This window comes from Plecotus auritus, assembly GCF_963455305.1.
Source record: "Plecotus auritus genome assembly, chromosome: 1".
Lineage (NCBI taxonomy): Eukaryota > Metazoa > Chordata > Mammalia > Chiroptera > Vespertilionidae > Plecotus > Plecotus auritus.
In genome coordinates, this window is record NC_137770.1 from 58,840,345 (window position 1) to 58,867,766 (window position 27,422).

At 40.4% G+C, this 27,422-nt stretch overlaps 1 protein-coding gene across 1 annotated transcript in view; it reads left to right on the forward strand.

Moving 5' to 3' along the window:
* NEDD4 (NEDD4 E3 ubiquitin protein ligase) overlaps positions 1 to 27,422 on the forward strand; it is a 136,264-nt gene that overhangs the window by 35,210 nt on the left and 73,632 nt on the right. Inside the window, exon 5 of the mRNA XM_080687249.1 lies at positions 18,844 to 18,897. Coding sequence (XP_080543375.1) covers positions 18,844 to 18,897 — 54 coding nt within the window. The remainder of the gene's footprint in view (positions 1 to 18,843; positions 18,898 to 27,422) is intronic.

A 27,422-nucleotide genomic window follows, 5' to 3' on the forward strand; every position in this document is an offset into this window, starting at 1 on the left:
ATGGGTCCAGGAACAAAGGAGTAGGAGCAGGAGTGGCCCCACTTACTGCCAAAGACCCAGTGGAAGACTATGAGCTTCTCTTCCCTGCTACTCAGCTCTGCTGAGTTAGAGGTCCAAGTCCCACACTTTCAAGGGGACATTGCAAGGGTCCTATCAAACCAGTCTACAGCAGCTGTGAGGGCACTTTGGGCTCCTTGTATCCAGGAACCAGCAGGCGACTGGGGCTATTTCTTGGTTGACCTTGCAGGTAAAGTCATTCTCCAGGGTCTATCTGATATCTGCAGGGGTCAGACTAGAGGATTAAATGAACATATTATAGGAGCCACACTTGAATCCTTTAGATCTTTTCTGATGGTACCAAACTCTACTAGTAACATTCCCATGAGGTTGCAATATTTTTGTTAGTTTTTAAAACAACTTCATTGAGATACAATTCACAGAACATACAATTCACTAGCTCAAAGTATACAATTGTTTTTAGTATATTCACAGAGTTGTGTAACCATCACCAAAATAATTTTTGAACATTTTCATCATCTCAAAAAGGAAACCCTATACCTACAAGCTGTCCCTCTCCATTTTCCCTCAGCACCTGCCCCGCTCCCACACAACCACCGATCTACTTTCTGTCTCTTAGATTTGCAATTTTAGACATTTCATATAAATGGCATCATACAATACGTGGTCCTTTGTGTCTGACTTCTTTCACTTAGCATAATGCTTTCAGGGTTTAATCATGTTATAGCATGTGTCAGTATTTCTTTCTTTTTTATTGCCAAATAATAGCCCATTGTATAGATAACCACACTTTATCCATGCATCGGTTAATGGACATTTGGGTTCTTTCCACTTTTCAACTATGATGGATAATGGTGCTATGAACATAACATTTGTGTACAAGTTTTTGTGTAGACATAGATTTTTATTTGGGGAAGTATATACCTAGGTGTGGAATTACTGGGTCATATGAGGAGCTGCCAAATAGTTTTCCAAAGTGGCTGTACCATATCACATTCACATTCCCACCAACAGAGAGTTCTGATTTCTCCACATGTTCTAAAATACTTGTTTTTATTAGAGCCCTTCTTGTGGGTGTGAAGTGGTATCTAATTGTGGTTTTGATTTGCATTTTCCTGTGGTTAAGGATGTTGAGCATCTTTTCATGAGCTTATTTTCCAGTTGTATATCTTCTTTAGAGAAATGTCTGTTCAGATCCTTTGCCCATTTTATAATTGGGTTACTTGTCCTTCTGTTACTAAGTAGTTGTAGTTATTTATTTTTCTATATTAGAAGTTCCTTGTCAGATACATGTTTTGCAAAAATTTTCTCCCATTTTGTAGGCTGTCCTTTGATGTTATTGATGGTGTTCTTTGAAGCACAGAGGTTTTATATTTTGATTAAAAATTATCTATTTTTTTCTGTTCTTTATCTATTGTTCTCTTTTGTTGCCTGTGCTGCTGTTGTCATTTCTGTCTTAGATTTACTGTCTTGACCAGAGGGAGGACAGTTTCAGAGCCTTCCACGTGGCCTTCTCACTATGAGCTCTTATCCCACAGGCCCTGGAGTCAGTGTGGTGGTGGTAGGGAGGAGATCCAACTTCAGGATGTCAATCCCAATCTTACACTTGTATACCAGGGAAATGACAACTGGGTGGATCCACAGAACCGGTGGACTCTGGGTAAGCTGAACATTAGCCAGGACTCCATTTATTATCTCACTCTAAAAGGGAAGCCATGATGATGCTTTGGGTTTCTAGATGTCGACACAGACCTTGTTTCCAACAGTCCTCAATCTGTCTGAGTATTCATTTTCCCCATTACACCATCACCCAAATAAATGGCCGTAGTCCTTTTGGGGGAGGAAGGCAGGAGTCATACCATACACACGTCCTACAGTGACGCAGCGTCCTCCTTCTAAGGACTAGAGACCTTCTTCAGTGAGTGGGCTTTGATTCAGAATATTGGCTCAGGTTGGGGCCTGGAGGAGAGATTGTGACTTTTTAAAAATGGGGAAACTGTCCTTAACCATTCACTCCTCCATTGTTGTCTTCTCATGATTGTACATGTGAAGCAGCATCTTCATTGGCCACCTGCCTGTTTTGGTAGGGATGCCACGCCCTATACTTTGCAGGTCCAGTCAGGTCTGCTTCACAGCTCCTCTGATCTGTCGTCATTAGAGTACTTGTAGCCCCCTGATTCTGGCAGTGAAATGCCACCAGCTGGCCTTGATTACTGGAGAAGGGGAGGATATCTGTTTGCATGGCTCCTTGCATAGAGTCAGCTCTGTGACTCCCCTCTCCTACCACCAGTCCTCGCATCAGAAGAGAGCCACCACTGCACTGCTTGGGGATGCCGCTGCCCCCTCACCAGCACACGCCTGATGACTGTGGTTAATGGTGTATCCTCTGGGCACAAAAATCTGATAGGTATTTTGGCCTCATGTAATTAATATATATATTAGAGGCCCGATGCACAAAATTTGTGCAAGAGTAGGCCTTCCTTCCCCTGGCTGCTGGCACCGGCTTCCCTCTGGCACCCAGGACCCAGGCTTCCCTCCAGCCCCAGCTTCGTCTGGAAGGTTGTCCGGAAGGTCGTCCAGAAGGACGTCCAGTCTAATTAGCATATTACACTTTTATTATTATAGATATATATAAAAATCTAATATGCAAATAGACCGAATAGCGGAAGAACCGGTCGCTATGATGTGCGCTGACCACCAGGGGCGTGCGCGGGACATGGCGGGTGTCAGCAGCAGGTGGCAGAGTGCAGATCATGGTGGGCATTGGCCACAGCGGGATGGTGGAGCAGGTAAGTGGGGGCGCCAGACCAAGGTGGGGCGCCAGTCGCTGTCATAAGGGTAAGCCTCTGGTGGTTACTGAAAATTCTTTGTTCCCGTGGCACCATGGTCCCGCCCAGCACTCACACCTGCTGCCAGAGCCGGCCCCGATCACTTGGTGCTATCAGTGGGTGCGAGTGGCGGCTGCTGGCCCCGATCGCCCCTGAGAGCTTCTCCATCTCCCCCTTCTCCTGAGGGGCAATCAGGGAAGCAGCTACAGCTCGCACCCACTGATGGTGCCAGCCTCACTTGCACCCGCTGCTGGCGCCAGTGCCATCAGCGTGTGGGTGCAGTGGCAGCGGGAGTGGGGCTGCTGGCAGACAGGGGACCGGGGCCGTGCTGGGAGGGGCTGGGATCCGCCCCTCTGCCCACCACAGCCTCGCAGCCCACAGTTCCTTTCAAGGTACACAAATTTGTGCACTGGGCCCCTAGAGTGTGTGTGTGTGTGTGTGTGTGTGTGTGTGTATTTTTTTGGCCACTTTCATCGACCATCTTACTCCTCCTCCTACCCTCTTTTGGGGCAATGCAGGCATTTCCAATTGGCTCATTATTTTTTCAAGCTTCTAGGAGCCACCCTAGCAGTAAGTTTGCCTCATCTCATGGGGTCCTTGACAGGATATTAAATCCCAAGTCAATGAAATCTTGCTTATCCAGTCTTCTGTTTCTGCCCCTTTGATCAGGCTTTGTCATCCCAAGGGTATTTCTCTGGCTCCTGCTAGTACATGCCATTTAATTCTTGAAGCTGCTTCCAGATGTAATAATCTCTTTCATGCTATGTCAGGCCCAGCTGGGTTATGCTGGGATTTAACACTGGCTGTTAACTTGGTATGCTGGAGAGAAGTTAGAGAAACTCCTGAGGAGAGACCTCTTTTCCTTGTGGAGGAGAAGCCTTGGCAGTGTCTTCCTGCGTGTGGGAATTGCTAGCTCTTATTACAGAGGGATGGGCTGCTCTGCAAGCTCTGAGGGTTAGGGACCTGCAGAACTAAAATCTCAGGAATATTCACCCAGATCCTCCTATCTGTGGGATAGGAGTCAGGGTCCCCTTTTTCCCAGCCAGGGCTCTGACTTGAACATAGTAGACATGCAGTGGCTGAGCATTTAAATGTCTGAGCTCTGCAATTCTGTCAAATTTGAGAATGCTCCCATTATCTCCCTGTAAGTCATCGATACAGCATAGTAGTAACTAGCCAACTCCATTGTTTTCGTAGGCATTGTTCTCCCCATATCTTTCAAGTGCCTTAAACATCACACCAGGACAGATCCTCAGAACACCACTGGAGAAATCTTTAGGAATTGAGCCATCACCTTATGCCTGGGACTTTATATGTCCTACATCCAGCTCAGGATGGGGAGCTCCTGGCCTTCCAGGTGAATTTGGGCTGGTCCTAAAACCCCACTACCTATATCATCAGTGTTCTCTTTGGGCCCTGTAAGAAACAAGACACCGAAATGGGATTAAATATGCAAGAGGTTTATTAGGGAAGCACCTGTGAGGATCAAAGATGGAGGATGCTCATGATGTTAGGCCTCATCATGATGCAGCCCCTACCATCATGAGGTGTGACAGGATTGGAAAGGAAGAGTTAAACACTGTAATGCCATTCTGAGAAAATCTTATTCAGGCTGATGGAGAGTTTCCCAGCAAAGCTTGTCTGTTAGGTCCTGTGTTGAGCAAGAATGGCTGGGTTCTTGAACCCCCACTGTGTCCAGTCTTTGGTAGCAAGCAAGGAGAACACAATGGGTAGATTCAAAGGTGCAGGTTCTATTCGGGGCTGTGAATCTACTATGCAGGTTCTCTTACAAGAGATCTGAAAGAGGTCTAGTGGCTCAACTCTGGTTGTTTGTTACAATTGTGATGTTAAAGGATGCATATTATAATCCTTACAGCAGCTACTAAGAAATTAAAACAAAATTATCTGTAAGAATCCAAGAAATGAAATAAACAACACCAAGAAATAATTAAAGGGGAAGAAAAGAGAATAAAGACAAATAGGAAAGAAATAGAATGATGATAGTTGTAAAGCCAACCATCTCAATACTTTTTTAAAAAAAGCAAGATTCAACTATATGCTATTTACAGAAGATACTATTTGAGTATAAAGACACAGAAAGGAAAAGTACAGAAAAAGATTTATCATGCAAACACAAAGCAAACTCAAACAAAACCCAGATGTGGTTGTATTAACATTAGATGAAGTAGACTTCAGGATGAAGAATATTATCAGAGATAAAGTGGGATATTTTTTTTTATCATAAAAGGGCTTATTTATCAAGACATGCAATCCTAAACTTGTATGCACCTAATAAAAGAACTTCAAAATTATGAAGCAATATTGACAGAACTAAATAGAGGAATAAATAAATCCAGAATAGTTGAAGATTTTATTATTCCTTTCTCAATAACTGATAAAGCAACTAGACAAAAAAATTCAGTAAGTACATAAAAGTTTTGAAAACCATTATCAATCAACTTAGCCTGTTTGGTATGTATAGAACATTATATCTAATATATAAAGATTATATATTTTTATATGCCCATGGAACATCCACCAGGATGAGGTCATATATTGTGCCATAAAACAAATCTGAATACATTTTAAAAGGTTGAGATTCAACAATATGTTCTCTGACTACAACAGAGTTAAAATAGAATTCAGCAACACAACTATATCTGGAAATTCCACAAATATTTGGAAATTGAGCAACATTTTAAATAAGCCATAGCTTAAAAAAGAAATCATAAGAAAAGTTAGAAAACATTTTAACTGATTGATAAAACATATCAAAATATGGGCTGAGCTAACTCAGTACTTAGAGAAAAATTTCCACCTTTATATACTTACTAGAGGCCCAGTGCATGATTAAATCGTGTGTGTGTAGGGTCCCCTAGGCCTAGCCTGCCATCAGGGCCATGTCCGCTGCCCCACAATGCTTCGCACGCTCTGCGGACACTGCCAGCACCCCGCCCTGCAATGCCTCACACGCTCCGCAGATGCTGCCAGACCCCGCCCTGCCCACCATGAGAGCCGCTGCTCGTTTGGTCGTCACACCATAACGGCCTTTTATGATATAGATATACAAAAGGAAAAAAGATTAAAAATCAATTATCTAAATTTCTACTGAGAGAGAGAGAGAGAGAGAGAGAGAGAGAGAGAGAGAGAGAAACAGAAAGAGAGAGAGAGAAGAAATAAGAATGGAAATTAATGAAATGGAAAATGGATAAAAAGAGACAAAATAAATGAAACCAAAGTGATTCTTTGATATGCTATGGCTAGTCCAAATAAGAGAGAGAGGGAAAAAACCCTCAAATGACCAATATCAAGAATGAGAGGAATATCCTATAGACAAAAAAAAGAGGTAATATTATGGATAATTTGATGACTATAATTTTAAATTAGCTAAAATGAAAAAAGTCCAAAAAAATAGCAAAACCAGTATGAAAAGAAATAGAAAATATGGGTATCCATTAGAGCAGTGGTTCTCAACCTTCCTAATGCCGCGACCCTTTAATACAGTTCCTCATGTTGTGGTGACCCCCAACCATAAAATTATTTTTGTTGCTACTTCATAACTGTAATTTTGCCACTGTTATGAATCGTAATGTAAATATCTGTATTTTCCAGTGGTCTTAGGCCAGTGGTCAGCAAACTGCAGCTCGCGAGCCACATGCGGCTCTTTGGCCCCTTGAGTTTTTAGCAAAGGCCAGCTTAGGAGTACCCTAATTAAGTTAATAACAATGTACCTACCTATATAGTTTAAGTTTAAAAAATTTGGCTCTCAAAAGAAATTTCAATCGTTGTACTGTTGATATTTGGCTCTGTTGACTAATGAGTTTGCTGACCACTGGCTTAGGCGACCCTGCTAGCGGTTCTCAACCTGTGGATCACGACCTACAGGTTGAGAACTGCTGCTGTAGAGCCTAAGACCATCGGAAAACACAGATATTTACATTACGATTCATAACAGTAGCAAAATTACAGTTATGAAGTAGCAACGAAAATAATTTTATGGTTGGGGGCCACCACAACATGAGGAACTGTATTAAAGTGTTGCGGCATTAGGAAGGTTGAGAACCACTGCGTTAGAGGAATTAAAATTGTGATTAAAATTTTTTTTTAAATTTAATATTATAACTAAAAATCTTCCCATTATTTTTTATCTTGATTTCCTATTATAAAGGATGCTTGAAAGTCATTACTACTTTGAATTAGAGATGCTACCACAAAAATAAGAAAGAAGGTCATTTGTAAATGCTAAACCAGGCTCGAGACTCTACGCCTTTTACTCATTGTTTCTTTTTTTTTTTTTTAGTAAATCTTTATTCAGATTATTACAATTGTTTCTCCTTTTCCCCCCCATAGCTCCCCTCCACCCAGTTCCCACCCCACCTTCTGCCCTTAACTCCCCCCCCACTATCCTCATCCATAGGTGTATGATTTTTGTCCAGTATCTTCATGAACCCCCCATACCCCTTTCCCCCTGAGAATTATCAGTCCACTCCCTTTCTATGCCCCTGATTCTATTATATTCACCAGATTATTCTGTTCCTCAGGTTTTTAATTCACTTGATTTTTAGGTTCACTTGTTGGTAGATATGTATTTGTTGTTCATAATTTTTATCTTTACTTTTTTCTTCTTCCTCTTCTTTAAGAATACCTTTCAGCATTTCATATAATACTGGTTTGGTGGTGAACTCCTTTAGCTTTTTCTTATCTGTGAAGCTCTTTATCTGACCTTCAATTCTGAATGATAGCTTTGCTGGGTAGAGTAATCTTGGTTGTAGGTTCTTGCTATTCATCACATTGAAAATTTCTTGCCACTCCCGTCTGGCCTGCATAGTTTCTGTTGAGAAATCAGCTGACAATCGTATGGGTGCTCCCTTGTAGGTAATAACTGTTTTTCTCTTGCTGCTTTTAATATTCTCTCTTTGTCTTTTGCTCTTGGCATTTTAATTATGATGTGTCTTGGTGTGGTCCTCTTTGGATTCCTTTTGTTTGGGGTTCTCTGTGCTTCCTGGACTTGTAAGTCTATTTCTTTCACCAGGTGGGGGAAGTTTTCGGTCATTATTTCTTCAAATAGGTTTTCAGTATCTTGCTCTCTCTCTTCTTCTGGCACCCCCATAATTCTGATGTTGGTACGCTTGAAGTTGTCCCAGAGTCTTCTTACACTATCTTCAACTTTTTGGAATTTTTTTTTGCTTTTTGCTTTTTCGGTTGAGTGTTTTTTGCTTCTTTGTATTTCAATTCTTTGACTTGATTCTTGTGTTCCTCTAGTCTGTTTTTGGGTCTCTGTATAATATTTTTTATTTCAGTCAGTGTATGTTTAATTTCTAGTTGGTCCTTTTTCATATCTTTGAGAGTCTCGTTATATTTATCGGCCTTTTCTAAGATATTCTTGAAAAGCCTTATAACCGTGGTTTTGAATTCTATATCCAGTCGTTTGTTTTCCTCCATTTCTTTCGTTTGTGATCTGTTTCTTTGACGCCGCATTTTCACTGCTTCCCTGAGTTGGTAGGGTAAATTTGTGTGCTAGGTTTCCTATATGGCCCAGTGGGTCGGCCTCCCCAGTTAACCTGAGGTGGACACTCTTGGTGCACTCCTTTGTGAACTGTGTGTACAGCCTTGTTGTAGTTAAATCTTGATTGTTGTTGATATCACTGGGAGGAATTGACCTTCAGGCCAGTTGGCTGTAAGGATCAGCTGCGTCTATGCTGGGAGAAGTTCAGTGCTAGAGACAGCCTTATAGGATTAGACTTGCCAAATTGCAATAGCCTCTGTGCTCGGCTTGGATGGGGTGGAGTCTCAGGGTGGAGCAGACAGTCTTGGCTTCCCGTCAGCCTTGCCCTTGTGCGCACGCGCAGACCTCTGCCTTCCCGGCTCCCGAGTCTCCGCCCGAGAGTCCAGACTCCCCCCACAAGAGCGTGGGTCCCCAGGGGCTCGCCTGGAACTGGGGTTCACTGCAGTCAGAACTGGGGCTCAGTGCCGTCAGGAGCCTCTGACTCCCTTCCACTAGGGAAAGCCTGTGGCAACCTCCGCAGCCTTTGTGCGCACTGGCACGCCGCGCCTTCAGACTTCTGCCTTCCCGGCTCCCGAGTCTCCGCCCGAGAGTCCAGACTCCCCCCGTAAGAGCGTGGGTCCCCAGGGGCTCGCCCGGAAGTGGGGTTCAGTGCAGTCAGAACTGGGGTTCAGTGCGGTCGGGGGCTTCCTTCCCCCTTCCGCCAGAGAAAGTCAGCCAGGCTCTCAGCCGCCCTTCCCTCTGCGTGCACAAAGCCCCTTTGCCGTACCTCCAATTCTCTGTGAGCTTTTCTCTTTCCTTCTAGTTGTAGAATTTTCACTCAGCCAGCTTTCCTGTGGTTCTGGATGGTGTCCGTTCTGTCTTTTAGTTGTAGTTTTGAAATTGTTGTGCGAGGCAGCAGTTTAGGTGTTTACCTATGCCGCCCTCTTGGTTTCCCTCTCATTGTTTCTTTTACCGTAATTTTCCTGTTACCAAGTGTTCCAGCCAGTATTACTTTATTCTGGGATCATAGGTGGCACATTTATTTCAATCAGAATTTTGCAAATTTATTGCAAGGATAAATAGATAACATTGTATGGATCAGTGCTAATTCATCACAGCTAGATAAAGAACTGAAAATACAGGGTGACTTACTTTCTGTACAAAGGACATTATGATGTGTGGGCCCCTACTTTCCTCATCACGTATATCATTATTTATACATAGCACAAAATATTTTAATTGAATGCATTCACATAAAAATGTCTATTGAGATAATATACCACAGTAAAAACTTGGTTATTGGGCATTCGGCCAAATGGAAATTGTGGTCAGAAGTTGAAGGAAGCCTTTATGTCTTTGAGAAAACATGAAGTTCAAAGAAAGTTTTTCTGGAGAACTGTTATTGTTAGAGATAAACGGGACACTCCAAATTGAAGTTGGTGCTCAATAGCAAGTTATAGTAAAATCTGCAGTTACAGTTGCTCCGATGAGACTGAGGGAGGCAAGTTACAGGAGGGAAAAAGTCCCATTAGGTGCAATGTACATGACATGGACTCTCCAAGTCTACTGCATGAACATGTGAAAAGGCAGCCCCACTTCGTTCCCTCTATTCCCATGGTGCTTGCTTTGTATCTGCAGTATTCATATTCATCCTATTATATTAACATAATCTGTATATGTTCATATATACTTGTGTTATGTTGCAGAAGCAATGCAAGTTGTACATAATAGATATTTTAATAAAGAGAAATAAAAATCATACTTTAATCTCCTAAAACCACCACTAATTTTGTGACCTTCTAGTATTTTTATCCATATATTTATCCTCCTCCACCTCCACACACACACACACACACACACACACACACACACACACACACAGTTAGTGTGATATTTTTCTGTGCTGGTTTCCCAGGCACTTTGCTGATGCAGGTTAATGAGGTGGCTACAGTCACTACCCTCACTGAAGCTCAGGGTCTGCTGTGGACCCTGTGAACAAGTTTCTCTCATTATTAGTGTTCTGGGCATTATGAAAATAAAAACCATGTGCTAGGGAGTGAATATCAGGGAGATATAAGGGAATTGAGGGGATTCCCTAAATAAATTTAGGAAGTTCAGGAGATGTCCTCTGAGGAAGTGTGTCATTTGGGATGCTTTCAGCTTCAAGCAACATATCTGAAGGAGCAGGTCAGGTTGTCTTAAAGAATATGCACACTCATTATCTCTAATCACAGAATCACACGTAGAGGAAGGGCGGTGACTGCAGCAGCTGAACAGAGTCACGTCGGACCCAGCCTCTCTGGGATTCTCTTGGCTGTCTGTCCTTGGTCACGAGATGCTTGCAACAGTTCCAGACGTCATAGCCTCACTCCTGATGCCCAGAGGCAGAAATAGGAGAGTCTTTCCCCTGGCATTTGTCTTAAAACTTTCCCAAAAGTTCCCCCAGGAAACTTTGATTTATATCTCTTGGGCCAGAATTGTGTCATGTGTTTATTTTTAACCCGGTCCCTGGTAAGGAGAATGGAGTTACGCTGAGGCTTAGAGGAATGAGGATTCAGCCCCTGAGGGTGCTGAGTGACACACATGGTCATCTAGTATTTGAATAAAATCAGAGTTATGTTGGCGAGGAAGTAGCCAGGCACCTCATTAATAACGCACTAAGTAAATGATGGTACATCCAGACAGTGAAATCCACATCAGCTGTTTTAAAAGACTGATGTATATGTATTGACAGAGCATTAATTTCAAAATATGTTAAATGAAGGAACAAAAGTGCAATATATATACATGATACATCTTTTTTTTGTAAATTAAGAAATTTAAAAATGCTTTCTCAAATGCTGGTATTTACAGGAAAAAAAAAATTCTGGAAGGACCAAAGAAACTGTTTACAGTATTTTCTCTGAGGGAGGGACAAGGATAAGAGAGAGTTTTACAATTCACTATATATCCTTTTTATTGTTCGGGTTTTTCTTCCATGACTATGTATCTATAATTTATTTTTATATTTGTTGATTATAAATAACTAATTGTATAGAGAAACAAAATAGATATACATAAAATAATAAAAATGCTAAGATACTTTCTATTTATATAATGCTTTATGCTTATAAAAATATTTACCTAATTCATTTAACTTTTTACACAGTTTTTACTTTAAAATGTCCTTACAATATATGTTTACACAAAAACTTGTACATGAATGTTCAAAGCATCATTATTCATTATAGTAGAAAAGTAGGAAAAAAAAGCCAGATGAGTGAATCAACGAAGGGGGTATATACAAACAATGGAATATTATTCGGCTATAAAGAGGAATGAAGCCCTAACCAGTTTGGCTCAGTGGATAGAGCGTCGGCCTCCAGACTGAAGGGTCCCAGGTTCAATTCTGGTCAAGGGCATGTACCTTGGTTGCAGGCACACCCCCAGTAGGGGGTATGCAGGAGGCAGCTGATCAATGTTTCTCTCTCATCGATGTTTCTGGCTCTCTATCCCTCTCCCTTCCTCTCTGTGAAATATCAATAAAATATATTTTTTTAAAAAGAGGAATGAAGTAGTGAACATGCTACAACATGGGTGAACCTTGGAAACATTATGCTAGGTGAAAAAAGCCAGTTACAAACTACCATATATTGCATGATTCCACTTACATTAAATTTCTAAAATAGTCAAACTTCTGGAGAAAGAAAGTAGAGGTTGCCTGAGAATTGGGCAGGTTGGGAGGAAATTAGGGGTTACTGCTAACGGGCATTTCCTTTCTTTATGGGATAATGCAGATGTGCTAAAATTGTGATGGTGGTTACACAGTACTAAATCATAAATACTAAAAAAATCATTGAATTGTACACTTTCAGTGGGCCATTTGTCTGATATTTGAATTAAATCTCAATAAAGCTATTTTTTAAAATATGCCTACATTGTTTTCCCCAGAACCCACCAGCTAAATTTCCAGGCACTTCAGGTTTTTTATGAACAGCATGGAATAACTTGACACTTACCAATACTTTTGTTCTTTTTTGAAAATTTGGTTACTCCTCTAGCAAGGTTTATTTTCTACTCTTTTATGCATTTACAGACTTACATACTTATCCTTTTTCCAGGAGACCTATGGTCAATATTTTTATTTCTTCTGCTCTCATCTTTCCTATAAATATGACCCTCTGAACTATTTTTTGTGACCATAAGTTTAATCCTATTTTTAATACATTTATAAAAAAAAAAACCACCTCATCAAAGAATTCACACATAGCTTGAAAATGAGGTACTGTGAAGGGGCTTATAGTGAAAAGCAACAGACTTTGGTGCCCCATCCTCCCTGCTTCTCTTAAGGGACTGCTTTTTAACTGTTTCTGTTTGTTTTCTGGTCATTATTCCCATATTGCTCAATAGCTCATACATTCATGTCCCAAACTGACTTCCAGCCATAATAGATGAGTAAATAGCCAACTTATGTTTGGCCAGTAGTTTGGCCCCTCACATACTCTAGGCTGAAAATAATCTTTCCTGAGAAACTTGAAGGCATTGCCTTTACATCACTGGGCATTGTGTTATAGTTGAAAAGTCTGATTTGATAATTGTCTTCATCCCAGGGTTTTAAAATTTCATAGTGATATGCTGTGTGTGTACAGTTTTAAAAATCCATTGTGTTGGGCCTTTGGTAGATGTTTCAGTTTAAAGACAACTGTTTCTCTTCAGCTCTGAAATTTTATGTGTGAATAATTTCTGTAATAATGTTCTTTCCTATGTACATAATGTTGTTTGGGGATTCCAGCTAGTTGGATACAGGGCTGCCCAAACTGAATTATATCTTTCTCAGCCAGTATCCTCATGTGACCCACAGAACACAGAAAGTGGTTTGAGAGACTTTATCACATCTTCCAAGGATGGTTTTATTCAGTACCTTTGTAGATACATAGGAGAGAAATTAATAAATAACATACAGTGAATGTCTTAGGACAGAGGTCAGCAAATGTTTTCTTAAAGGGCTAGTTAGTACATATTTTAGGTGTCGCCAGCCAGGAGGCAATAATTGAGGCTATTATCTGGAACTTACGTATCCATTTAAAAATATAAAAAACAGCCCTGACTGGTTTAGCTCGGTGGATGCAGTGTTGGCCTGCGAACTGAAGGGTCCCAGGTTCGATTCCGGTCAAGGGCATGTACCTTGGTTGTGGGCACATCCCCAGTGGGGGTTGTGCAGGAGGCAGCTGATCGATGTTTCTCTCTCATCGATGTTTCTAACTCTCTATCCCTCTCCCTTCCTTTCTGTAAAAAAATCAATAAAATATATTTAAAAAAATATATATATATAAAACATTATTATCTTATGGGCTACAGAAAAAAAAAAAAAAAAGCAGGTGGCTGAGTTTGGCCCACGTGGCATAGTTTGCATAACCTAATTCTTTCACAGCACCTGTTCAGTAAGCAGTGAGTGTAGTCTGTTTTAGAGTATTTGGCTGGGCAGGGGGACAGTGGTAGGAGACAGGCCTGGAAAGGCAAATTGGACTCAGATCAAAAGCATCATTCCATGCTCAGGTTTGGATTTTATTCTTTAGGCCGTTAGGAATAAGTTTTGAGTTGGCAGGAAACATGGCCCAAACTGTCTTTTAGGGTAAGTCACTCCAGTTTTAGTAGGAAAGATAGATTGAAAAGAGCGGATAGTTGTGGGGAAAATCCTGCTAGGAAGCTATTAGTTATGGCCTGAACAAGGACAGCAGAGGCCTCATTAGATCAGACATTATTCCTATTTTCTTAGGATATTCATTTGTTTTTTTGTTTGTTTATATATGTTTTTATTGATTTCAGAGAAAGGAAAGGGGAGGGGGAGAGAGAGAGAAACATCAATGATGAGAGAGAATCATCGGTCGGCTGCCTCTTGAACGCCCCCTACTGGGGATCAAGCCCGCAACCCAGGCATGTACCCTGCCTGGATTGAGTTCAACCACTGAGCCACATAGGCCTGACTAGAATATTCATTTTTATATTTAATGTCTACAGTGTCTGCCAGGTACTTTGATAGACACTGAGACTTCTGATTTTCCCTCAAAATGTTTTTCATCGCATTGTCTCCCTCCGTATTCTCCCGGGGACAGTCCTAGGCAGAGCTCTCTTCCCTTCGTGCCTGAATTACTGCACTATAGTCCCTATAGACTCCAGGGTCTCTCTCCAGTCCAGTTCATTTTATGTATCACTTGACGAAAATAATATTTACATAGGACCTACATCATGCCATTTTTCCTTTAAAAGCTTTTTTTTCTTCCCTACCAAGCAAATCTTAACTCCTTTTTTGGAGTTCAATTACTTCAGCCTGGCTCTACCCTAACTAACTATATTTTTCTTGTCACTTTCTAATCACAAAAAATGTTCTTATTGAGCTCCATTGAGCATGTTAATTATGTCCCCATGTCTTTCCTCATGCCATCATCTTGCTGTGAATGTTCTCTATCCTTTCTTTTTCAAATTCTTCCCATCTTTCAAGTCTCAGCTCAAATTTCATCTCCTCCCTGAAACTTCCTCTACGTGTTCTTAGAAAAGATTATTATCTTACACTATTTTTCTATCCCCCTGGTGTCTAGCTCTTGATTTGGTCTCCTTCCTCAGAGTTGTTCCATGGTTACAATATGGCTGCAGGAGTGCCAGCTATCCCATCCAAGTTCCAGTCAGGAAAGAGAAATGCAAAGGGCCTGAAGAACATCTATCCCAGTTGAGACAGCCCCATTTAAAGAGCTCTGCCAGAAATCCCATCCAATGACTACCATCAGGTTGGCCTCCCTCGTCACCCTTACGTGCAAAGGAATCATTTTTAGATAGACATATTCAGAGTCTCAATGTTGAACAAGTCCATAGGGCACTATTCACATGGAAAACAGTACACAAAATAGAATGGAGTATTTGATATTTTGATCTGGGTGGTAATGACACAATAAAAAAAAAATCACCAAGCTATATATCCTATATAATAAAGAGGTAATATGCAAATTGACCATCACACCCTCACAGGATGGCTACCTATGACCAGGCCGGCAGGGGAGTTAGGGAGAGATGACCAAACAACTGAAAAAGCAGGCTGCATGGGGCAACCAGGCTGGCAGGGGGGTTAGTGAGGGACGGCCAATGACTGAACAGCAGGCTGCATGGGGTGACCAGGCCAGCGGGGGGGGGGGGGCTGTGAGGGATGACCAGGCCGGCAGGGGGGCAATTGGGGACAACCAGGCTGGTGAGGGGGATAGTTGGGGGCGACCAGGCTGGCAGGAGGGGCAGTTGGGGGCAACCAGGCCAGCAGAGGGGGGCAGTTGGGGGTGACGAGACTGGCAGGAGGGCCAGTAAGGGGTGACCAGGCAGGTGGGGGGCAGTTAGGAGCGACCAGGCTGGCAGAGAGGGGGCAGTTGGGGGTGATCAGGCTGGCATGCAGAGGCAGTAAGGGGTGATTAGGCTAGCAGGAGTGGCAGTGAAGGGAGACCAGGCAGGCAGGCAGGTGAGCGATTTGAGGCCAGCGGTCCAGGATTGTGAGAGGGATGTCCAATTGCTGGTTTAGGTCCGAGGGCCTAAACCAGCAGTTGGACATCCCCTGAGGAGGCCCGGATTGGAGAGGGTGCAGGCTGGGCTGAGGGGACCCCTCCCCCGTGCACAAATTTCATGCACCGGGCCTCTAGTTTAAGTATAAAGTATACATTATGCTTTACTGAATATATGTTATACTTCAAATAAAAACAGTTATCCACCAGAGTTCTGCAGTGTGGTGTTTTTGGGCACATCACTGCAGGTAAAATCAGGATTATGTTCTCAGAAGGAAGTGAGAGTGGACATTGGGTTAGGTATCTAAGTAGCTCTGTCACACTTGTAGATTTTTATGAGGGCTATCAATACTTTTGATATGTAAAGCAAAGTATTAACATATCACATTTTTTAATGCAATATATTTACCATAGGGAAAAAAAATCATCCCAAATGTGAGAATTTTTTATACATTGTCTTGTATTAGCCTGAGTAGGGAAATACATTTATCATAGGAAAAATAATTCTAGTGTTTCACTTCCTGTGTTTTTCCTTTTTACTCACATACAGTATTTTGCTTCTGATACATCTGGTCACCAAACATGTGGAGATTATTTTCCCCACACCAGGCAATTCTGTGCGACACAGACTGAGCATCCTACATTTCAACTCAATTCTGACACTACCTTCCGGGAAATAGTGTCAGATCCCACAGGTTCAGGGCTCAGCCCCACAAGCCTGACATCATTTCAGATACCAGTCGAAAGTAGTAGGTCCCCAGGTTACCCTCAACTTCTGTCTGACTTAGCTACAAATCAGATGTTCCCATGACCCCCTCCTCAAGTTCCATTAATTTGCCAAAACAGCTCACAGAATTCAAAGAAACACTTATCTATGTTTGCCAGTTTATTAACGGAAATAATAAAGAATACAGACAAAAAGCTAGGTGAAGGGATACACAGGGTGAGGTCTGGGAGGGTACCTGTGGAGTTGGTGTGTACCACCCTTCTAGTACATGGATGTGTAAACCTGAAGCTCTTCGAATGCTTTTGGGATTTTTTCTAGAGGCTTCACCATGTAGGCATGATTAATCATTAATTCCATTTTCAAACCTCCTCTCTTCTCAAGAGAATGAGGGTTGGGGTTGAAAATTCCAAGCTCCCAGTCATGGCTTGTTCTTTCTGGTGACAAGCCCTCATCCTGGAGCCACCCAGAGTCACCTCATTAGAACAAAAGACAACCCTATGACCCAGGAAATTACAAGGGTTTCAGAAGCCCTGTGTCAGAAACTAGGCAGATATATATCTCTATCCCTATATCTATATCTATCTCTCTATATATATATATCTATATCTATAGATATATATATAGATAGATAGATATTTTTCTGTTATCTTACACATTTTAACCTGTATAAAATGTGTAAGTAATCTATATATATAAAAGCCTAAGCGAACATTACAACCAAATGACCAGAACCACCGGAACAACCAGTTGACTAGTCGCTATGACACGCATTGACCACCAACCACCTGTGGCCCCTCCCCCCAGCTGGTCAGCCCCCCAACTGGCCAGCCAACTTCCCATGGTCACTCCCCACTGCCAGCTGGCCCTCCCATAGGCCCTGATTGGGGGGCAGGCTGGCCAACCTCCTGGGGTACCTCCCCCTGGCTGGCCAGCCCCCCATAGGCCTTGATTGCTGGCCAGGCCGAGGGACACCACCCATGCACGAATTCGTGCACTGGGCCTCTAGTATATGTATAAAAATTATTAAATATTTTATTTGTTTTTGATATCAAACACTTAAAAATATAATTTAAAAATTGTTTTCAATATTTTGTTAGTTTCAATTGTACAGCATAGTAATTACAACATAGTAATTAGACATTATATAACTTACTAGGTGATCATCCCAATAGGTCTAGTACCCATCTAACCCCATGCGCAGTTATTACAATAGTATTAACTATACTCCCTATTCTGTACTTTACATCCCTGTGACTATTTTAAACTGGAAATTTGTACTTCTTAATCTCTTCACCTTTTTTACCCAGTCCCCCAACTTCCTCCTATTAATGGCAACCATCAATTTGTTCTCTTTATCTATGAGTTTGTTGGTTTTGTTTGTTCATTTATTTTTTTAATTCCACATAAAAAGTGAAATCATATGGTATTTGTCTTTCTCTGACTTATTTCAAGTATTTAGTAGATTTTAACTTGTTGAAATACTTCAGCAAAAATGAAAGCATCAGGTTTGAAAAATAAAATACTACATGTTAATTTTTACTCGTGTAAAATATAAACAGTAAGTGAAAACTCAGTTTATACTTTTTGACTGCTCCTATACTTTAAAAAAATATATTTTTATTGATTTCAGAGATGAAGGGAGAGAGAGATAGAAACATCAATGATGAGAGAAAATAATTAATTGGCTGCCTCCTGCATGCCCCACACTGAGGATCGAGCCCAAAACCTGGGCATGTTCCCTGACTGGGTATCAAACTGTGACCTCCTGGTTCATGGGTAGATGCTCAACCACTGTGCCATGCCAGCGGGCTGTACTCTTTATAGTAGAAACAATAAATTCCTTTGTCAAGTCTGAAAGGATTCAGGCACTAGTTTCCATAAAAGCAACACCCAGTTTGGGTAGTTCTAATCTGATAAATATGAAGTGAGTAAATAAAATTGATAATGAGAGTTTTAAAACTAGTCTATATTTTTAAGTACAGGCAAACATTTAAATAAATTTTTAAAATGTTTTTTTGCTTCCTTACATCCTATTTTGGAAAAATTGGATAAACATGCAACCAAATCCACTTTGCTGTTATGATAAAATCATTAGAAAATGGGGGACATGTGACTGGTCTGCTTTTGTATTAAGTATCCCCTGTAATTGAAAATACCAGTATCTTGGAAAGAATAGGAATTAGGAAATGGCAACAATTTCAGGCATTTATTCTTAGTCTCTGTGGGGATGTCCATTTGTCGTTAAAGGACGGTTGTGTTTCTCTTCCTTAGGTCCATCCTCAGCAGCACCGGCTTCTCTTTGAAGTATTTGATGAGAATCGATTGGTAAGTTTTATTGTATGGGTGAGAGATATGAAGCAAAGGTGTATTCAGCCAAGCAGCAAGGAAAAGTGGTTTGGGAATCTGTGACAATATGGAGATGATTTGGGGTGGTTATGCAGAATCTGGGCAATATGGTGAGGTAGCTACAATTTATTTTTGTCCTTCTATTCTCCTCCCAGGTCCCTCTTCTGATTATCAATTTTCAGTAGGTTACAAGGTCTTCCTCAAAGCCTATTGTGACAGGAGATGACAGGAAAGCCAGCCTCTTTGTCTTGCCTTCTCTGACTCTCATCCTTGTACCCTGGTCAGTAGTTCAGGGTGTCTTGGGTTGTGTCTCCTCACTCCAGTGGATTTTGGGGGGTTACCTGTATCCAGTTACATCTTATCCACTCTTATCCCCACTCAGCTATGGAGGAAAGCTATCCTCTTTACGTCAATAAAATTAAGTCCTTTAAAAGATCATCAGCCCTTACAGAGGCAAAAGGCAAAGTTAAACCTGATTTTACTTTTTTTAATGATAGTTATAATTTCTGATTTCCTAAAGACTATCTTGAAGCTTTTTCCTCTTCCTAATTTTGTCTCTTTGGGATCCTATTTCAAACCCTCTTACTCTGAAATCTTACATTTACATGTTAAACATATAAGATTTGAATATGAAGGTACAAGAACAGTGTTATGTGTTCAAAGCTTATCTGTGATTAAACAGAAGCACCAAAAAAAAAAAAAGTTGAACAGTTTTATTCATTTTTTAGATCACAAAGACACTGGATTTATTTTTTAAAGAATCTAATACTAAAAATGTATTAGACTACATATGTTTTTTTCTTAAATAAATTGTAACTACACTAGTAACTGAAGATATTTCAAATGAAATCTATTAATTAGCCCTGTAATATGCATTGTCCTTTTTTGCTGCCAAAGTGGATTTCATCACTGACTGGCAATCTGATATTTTAAGGCTGAGTGGCAGATGTAGATGATTTGGTTATCAATATGGTCAGTTGCAGAGCTTTTTTTTTTTTTTAAAAAAAATCTCTACCCAAGGATATTTTTTTTCAATTGATTTTTAGAGAGAGACTGGAAGAGAGGGAGAGAAGAAAGAGAAAGAGAGAGAGAGAGAAAGAGAGAGAGAGAGAGAGAGAGAGAGAGAGAGAGAGAGAGAGAGAGAGAGAGAAACATCAGTGTGAGAGAGACACATTGACTGGTTGCCTCCCACATGTGCCCCTACCAGGGCCAGGGGTCGAACCTGCAACTGAGGTAGGTGCCCTTGACCAGGAATTTGACCCGAGACCCTTTGGTCCGAGGGCTGACACTCTTACGTGGTAAGCCAAAGCGGCCAGAGCAATTGCAGAGCTTTTTTTCTGTTTAAATTTTTGCTTTTTCTATAGAATAGCCAATGTTTTTTCCCCTCTGTCTCTACAAATGTGTTTTCCTTCTAGATAGGACCAGGTGAAATTTAGTATTGGCATTTTTAAATTGTGAATATAAATACAAAAAGTATATATAACATAATTTTTATTTTAAATAATAAGACATATCTGTGCATTGTATTACTCAACTTAAGAACTAGAACATTACCAAAATCTTCAAACCCCCCTGTATCCCTTCCCAATAGCATCTCCTTTTCTTCCTCCACAAGTAGTATATCACCTTAAATATTGTGTTTATTATTTTTTGCTTTAAATATTTTTATCATGCATATATGTATTCCTAAAAAAAACATAGTTTCCTTTCGCATATTTTTTAATTTATTAAAACAGTATCACTCTGTATATATTCCTCCATGGCATGGTTTTTGGTTAATGTTATATTTGTCAGCTTGATCCATAGTACATTTTCACTGATGCATAGTTTTCCTTAATCTGATAATCCCATAATATATGAATTTATCCATTTATCCACCCTAATAGTGTTAGTGTTGTTCCAGTTTTTTTGCTATTACCAATTGATAAAAATTCTTGCTATGTTTCCTGAGCATATCTCTAAGATTCATATTTAGGATTGAATTGCTGGGTTGCGGTATTACCATGTTATTTTTCTGTTGTTATTGACACTGATGTGAATTTCTCCCTGATTCTTGGGTACGTTCTTTATGTGTTGTTTGCATTGTCCACAAGGAGGGATAGCTCATGTTTGTGCTTTTCACCCTAGTTGTCTAGGCTTTTTTTGCCAGTAACTTCAGTATGGCATGACTCTTTCTTCATTGCCAAAATTGACATTCTCATACTCTGATCGGTGCATTAAACTCCTTTAGTGTTTAATATGGATAGAGTACTTCACAGGGAATCATGATGTGTCCAAAGGAAAAAAAGAGCATTGTCTCTGATATTAACAATGGGATATTTCTGGAGTTGTAAGCATGATATATAAAAAATTTTAAAAACCTTTAAAGCTGAAAACAAAAACAAAAGAATGCATTGATTGGGATAGTATAGATTTCCAAACCAAATCCTACCTGCTTGTAGCCCTGGACAAGTCATTCAATCCTTCTGAAAATATTTTCTCAAGTTTAAAAAGATGGTGATAACATTTGCCCTACCTATCTGATAAATATATTGTGATGATAAAATTAGGCAGTGGCTATCAAAGCACTCAGAAAATTTTCCATCATGATTCAAAAATAAATTGTTATTTAACATTCATGGACTCACTCTTTAATGGCTCTCTGAAACCATATATTTCATATTAACCAAGGTATACCATTACGGTATCTGCTGTGCTACATACTCCACTGTGCCTTAGAAACACAGCTTTTCTCAAGCTCACTTTACTAGAAAAAGGGAGCAAGAAATAATGAGAACAGGGTGGTATGTGTCATTCTAATCCTCTAATTTGTTGCTAGTTCGAGCAGGAAACTGAAATGTACACATTACCCGAGATGTCGTACAAACTATAGCCATTTGTGGAGTAACAGGCTTGATTATATAGCAATAAATGTTCTATTCCACTGTAAATGTCATTTTACCTTTATTATCCTGTAGCATTCAGAACTAAATTAAGAATGTATTCATTTCCTAGAAAATTCTCTTTGGAAATGTACGTTGAAGAGCACAAACATATTTTTTAAAAATATATTTTTATGGATTTCAGAGAGGAAGGGAGAGGGGGAGAGAGAGATAGAAACATCAATGATTGGCTGCCTCTTGCATGCCCCCTACTGGGCATGTGCCCTGACAGGGAGTCTAACTGGCAACCTCTCGTTACATGGGACAACATTCAACCAACTGAGTCACACTGGCCAGGGCCTCTGAAAAATTTTGAAGCATCATTTCTTCTTGTCCAGCGGTAGTGCTTTTTGTATTTCTTTAGAGTAGTAGCTAGATCAACTTAAAAAATCCTATATACCTCCTTATTTAAGTTTATTCCTAGGTATCTTAATTTTTTTTGGTACGATGGTAAATGGGATTGTTTTTTTAATCTCTCTTTCTGTAAGTTCACTTTTGGTGTATAAAAATGCCATAGATTTCTTGGCATTAAATTTGTATCCTGCTACATTGCTGAATTCATTTATTAAGTCTAATAATTTTTTGATGGAGTCTTTAGGGTTTTGTATGTACAGTATCATGTCATCTGTGAATAATGACAGTTTTTTTGTTTTGTTTTTTAATTTAATAAATCTTTATTGTTCAGATTATTACAATTGTTCCTCTTTTTTCCCCCCCATAGCTCCCCTCCACCCAGTTCCCACCCCACCCTCTGCCCTTACCTCCCCCACATCGTCCTCATCCATAGGTGTACGATTTTTGTCCAGTCTCTTCCCGCACCCCCCACACCTCTTTCCCCCCGAGAATTGTCAGTCCACTCCCTTTCTATGCCCCTGATTCTATTATATTCACCAGTTTATTCTGTTCATCAGATTTTTTATTCACTTGATTTTTAGATTCGCTTGTTGATAGATATGTATTTGTTGTTCATAATTTTTATCTTTACCTTTTTTTTATCTTCTTCCTCTTCTTAAAGAATACCTTTCAGCATTTCATATAATACTGGTTTGGTGGTGATGAACTCCTTTAGGTTTTTCTTATCTGTGAAGCTCTTTATCTGACCTTCAATTCTGAATGATAGCTTTGCTGGGTAGAGTAATCTTGGTTGTAGGTTCTTGCTGTTCATCACTTTGAATATTTCTTGCCACTCCTGTCTGGCCTGCATAGTTTCTGTTGAGAAATCAGCTGACAATCATATGGGTGCTCCCTTGTAGGTAATTAACTGTTTTCCTCTTGCTGCTTTAATATTCTCTCTTTGTCTTTTGCTCTTGGCATTTTAATTATGATGTGTCTTGGTGTGGTCCTCTTTGGATTCCTTTTGTTTGGGGTTCTCTGTGCTTCCTGGACTTGTAAGTCTATTTCTTTCACCAGGTGGGGGAAGTTCTAAGTCATTATTTCTTCAAATAGGTTTTAAGTATCTTGCTCTCTCTCTTCTTCTGGCACCCCCATAATTCTGATGTTGGTACGCTTGAAGTTGTCCCAGAGGCTCCTTACACTACCTTCAAATTTTTGCTTTTCCGGTTGAGTGTTTTTTGCTTCTTTGTATTTCAAATCTTTGACTTGATTCTTGAGATCCTCTAGTCTGCTGTTAGGTCTCTGTATAATATTTTTTATTTCAGTCAGTATATGCTTAATTTCTAGTTGGTCCTTTTTCATATCCTCGAGGGTCTCGCTAAATTTATCGGCCTTTTTTAGGAAATTCTTGAAAAACCTTATAACTGTGGTTTTGAACTCTATATCCAGTTGTTTGCTTTCCTCCATTTCTTTTGTTTGTGATCTGTTTCTTTGTCTTCACATTTTCGCTGCTTCCCTGAGTTGGTAGAGTAGCTTTGTGTGGTAGGTGTCCTATATGGCTCAGTGACTCAGCCTCCCCAGTTACTTGAGGTGGGCACTCTTGGTGCACCCCTTTGTGGACTGTGTGTACAGCCTTGTTGTAGTTAAGTCTTGATTGTTGTTGGTATCACTGGGAGGAATTGACCTCCAGGCCAATTGGCTGTGAGGATCAGCTGTGTCTACACCAGGAGAACTTCTTTGCTGGAGACACCCTTCTGAGACAAGACTTGCAAAATTGCAAAAGCCTCTGTGCTCAGCTTGGATGTGGCGGAGTCTCAGGGCTGAGCAGACAGCCTTGGCTTCCTGTCAGCCCTGCCCTATGAGGCCCCTGGGTCTCAGTGTCCCTCGGTAATCGACGCAAGCACCTCTGAGAGAAAGCCGCCCTCGAGTTTCGCCCGCTGCCAGACAGTCCAGTTTCTCCCCCAATGAATCTGGATTCCCAGATTCTCGCCCAGAACTGGAGTTCAGCGCAGTCGGGAGCTTCTGTCTTCCTCCTGCTAGAGAAAGCCAGCGACACACTCAGCAGTCAGTCCTCTCTGCGCGCACTTGCGCACACGCCTCCAGACCTCTGCCTTGCGCGGCTCCCCTGTGTTTCTGTGCGCTCCCCTCTTTTCCCGACAGTCCAGACTCCCCCGTATGAGTCTGGGACCCCAGGGTCTCGCCCAGAACTGGGGTTCAGTGCAATGGGAACTGGGGTTTAGTGCAGTTGGGAGCTTCCGTCTCTCTCCCACTAGAGAAAGCTAGCCAGGCACTCAGCCGCCCATCCTCTCCGAGCGCGTGTCTCCGTACCTCAGCCTTTTCCAGCTCCTCTGAGTCTCCGTGTGCCCCTATCTTTCCTTCTAGTTGTAGAATTTCCACTCAGCCAGCCTTCCTGTGGTTCTGGATGATGTCCATTCTGTCTTTTAGCTGTAGTTTTGAAATTGTTGTGTGAGGCAGCAGTTTAGGTGTTCACCTATGCCGCCATCTTGGTTTCTCCAATAATGACAGTTTTACTTCTTTTTTTCCAATTTGGATACCTTTTATTTCTTCTTCTTGTTTAATTGCTATGGCTAGCACTTCCAGTACTATGTTGAACAGAAGTGGTGAAAGTGGGCATCCCTATCTCTTCCTGTTCTTAGGTGAAATGGTTTTAGTTTTTGCCCATTGAGAATGATGTTGGCCGTAGGTTTGTCATATAAGGCTTTTATTATGTTGAGGTATGTTGCCTCTATTCCCATTTTGCTGAGGGTTTTTTATCAAGAAAGGGTGTTGGATTTTGTCAAATGCTTTTTCTGCATCAATTGATATGACTATGTGATTTTTATCTCTCAATTTGTTTATGTGATGTATCACGTTTATTGATTTGCGGATATTGTACCATCCTTGCATCCCCAGGATAAATCCTACTTGGTCATGGTGTATAATCTTTCTGATGTACTGCTGGATCTGATTTGCTAGAATTTTGTTGAGGATTTTGGCTTCTATGTTCATGAGGGATATTGGCCTGTAATTCTCTTTCATTGTGTTGTCTTTATCTGGTTTTGGTATTAGGGTAATGCTGGCTTCATAGAAGGAGCTTGGAAGTGTTCCTTCCTCTTGAATTTTTTGGAATAGTCTGAGGAGGATAGGTTTTAGTTCTTCTTTGAATGTTTGGTAAAACTCCCCTGTGAAGCCGTCTGGCCCCGGGCTTTTGTTTGCTGGAAGCTTTTTGATGACTGCTTCAATTTCCTCCATAGTTATCTGCCTATTGAGATTTTTAGATTCTTCCTGATTGAGTTTGGGAAGGTTGTATTTTTCTAGGAATATGTCCATTTCGTCTAGTTTGTTGGAATAGAGTTGTTCATAGTATTTTTTAACAATCCTTTGTATTTTGGTAGGGTCTGTTGTTATTTTGCCTCTTTCATTTCTGATTTTGTTTATTTGGGTCCTCTCTTTTTGCTTCTTGGTGAGCCTGGCTAGAGGTTCATCAATCTTGTTTATCATTTCAAAGAACCAGCTCTTGGTTTCATTTATCTTTTGTATTATTTTTTTGGTCTCTATGTCATTATTTTCTGCTCTGATCTTTATTATATCCTTCCTTCTGCTCACTCTGGCTTTTCTTGTTGCTCTCTTTCTAATTCTTTAAGTTGTAGAGTTAGATGATTTATTACCATTTTTTCTTGTTTTTTTGAGATAGGCCTGTAGACCTATAAACTTCCCTCTCAGGACTGCTTTCACTGTGTCCCAAAGATTTTGGATTGTTGTGTGGAGCGCATTATGCTAAGTGAAATAAGCCAGTTAGAGAAAGGTAAATATCACATGATCTCACTCATTTGTGGAATATAATCAACAACATAAACTGATGAACAAAAACAGATCCAGAAACAGAGAAGCATCGGTCAGACTGTCAAACCTCAGAGGGAAGGTAGGGGAAGGTGAGGTTATAGGGGAGAGATCAATTAAAGGACTTGTATGCATGCATATAAGTCTAACCAATGGACATAGACACCAAGGGTTTGAGGGCATGAGTGGGGCGGGGGGTAAAGGAGTGCAATGGGGGATAATGACACATATGTAATACCTTAATCAATAAATTTAAAAGATCCTATATAATGAAAGGCTAACTTGCAAATTGTCCCCTTGGGAGTTCAACCAACCAGGAGTTTGACTGCTTACTATGATGTGTGTGGAATGAAGGAAGGCCCCAGCTGGCAGCCGGGAGCCAGGGGAAGGAAGGCTCCAGTTGTCCCTGATCACTGGCCAGGCCTAGGGACCCTACCCATGCATGAATTTATTGCACCAAGTCTCTAGTATATATAAACTGAAAGAAAGCATTAGGCAGCTAGAGTTACTGCGGTGACCATTCATCCATCTGTCCAGCCACCTCTCTGGTGTTAGTTACTTCATGCTTACTTTGTGCCCAGCATGAGCTCAGAAGAAATGTTTAGTTATGGCCCTCACACTTCTGGAAGCTTAAAATCTAGTTAGGGGACATGAAACTGGTGTTTATAGTGAAGCTTACCAAAGAGAAAACATTTATCTGGCCAAATACTTGAGGTTCATTATTTTATATGAACAACCAGGGGAGCTTTCTTTGCTTATGAACTGGCAGTTCTAAGTCACAGGCATGAGCAGTTAGATCTCACTGATTAGATCTCTGTTAGAAGTGATCCATTCTTTAAATTATCAGATCCCTAACTTAATTTAAGAAGGAAAGCTGAAGTCATTTGAAAGCAAAGTGAAAAGATTACAAGTTTCCTTCTATAAAGAAAAAGTAAGGGAATATTTCTGAATCTGTAAAATTATAAAGGCAATAGATTATGTAAAACCAAAAATATAATAATTTTATTACTAAATTTATAATTTAATGTGTACATTCTGAAACATAGTACTGTTTTGTTTTATTCTAGTCGGAAATATAATTTAATTAATTTCATGTTTTTATTTTTCCCTGTCTTAATTGATTTTCAAAACTGTTTAGAAAATGTTGACTGAGAACAGAACTGTCTTATGGAGTTTTCTTTTTTAAACAAAGTACAAGTATATATTTTACATATTTGCTTTTACTTAGAGAAAAAAAAAAACCTTACTTAGAAAAATACAACTTGGGTGTAGTACCATGTGGTGTAAACAACTGAACTATTTTACTTTCCTATGAATGAGCCAGTATATATTTATTACTGGAGTTCCAGCTATAAAATTCAGGTAAGGGGTTTAAATATACCCTAGAGTATTATTTAAAAATAAATTTGT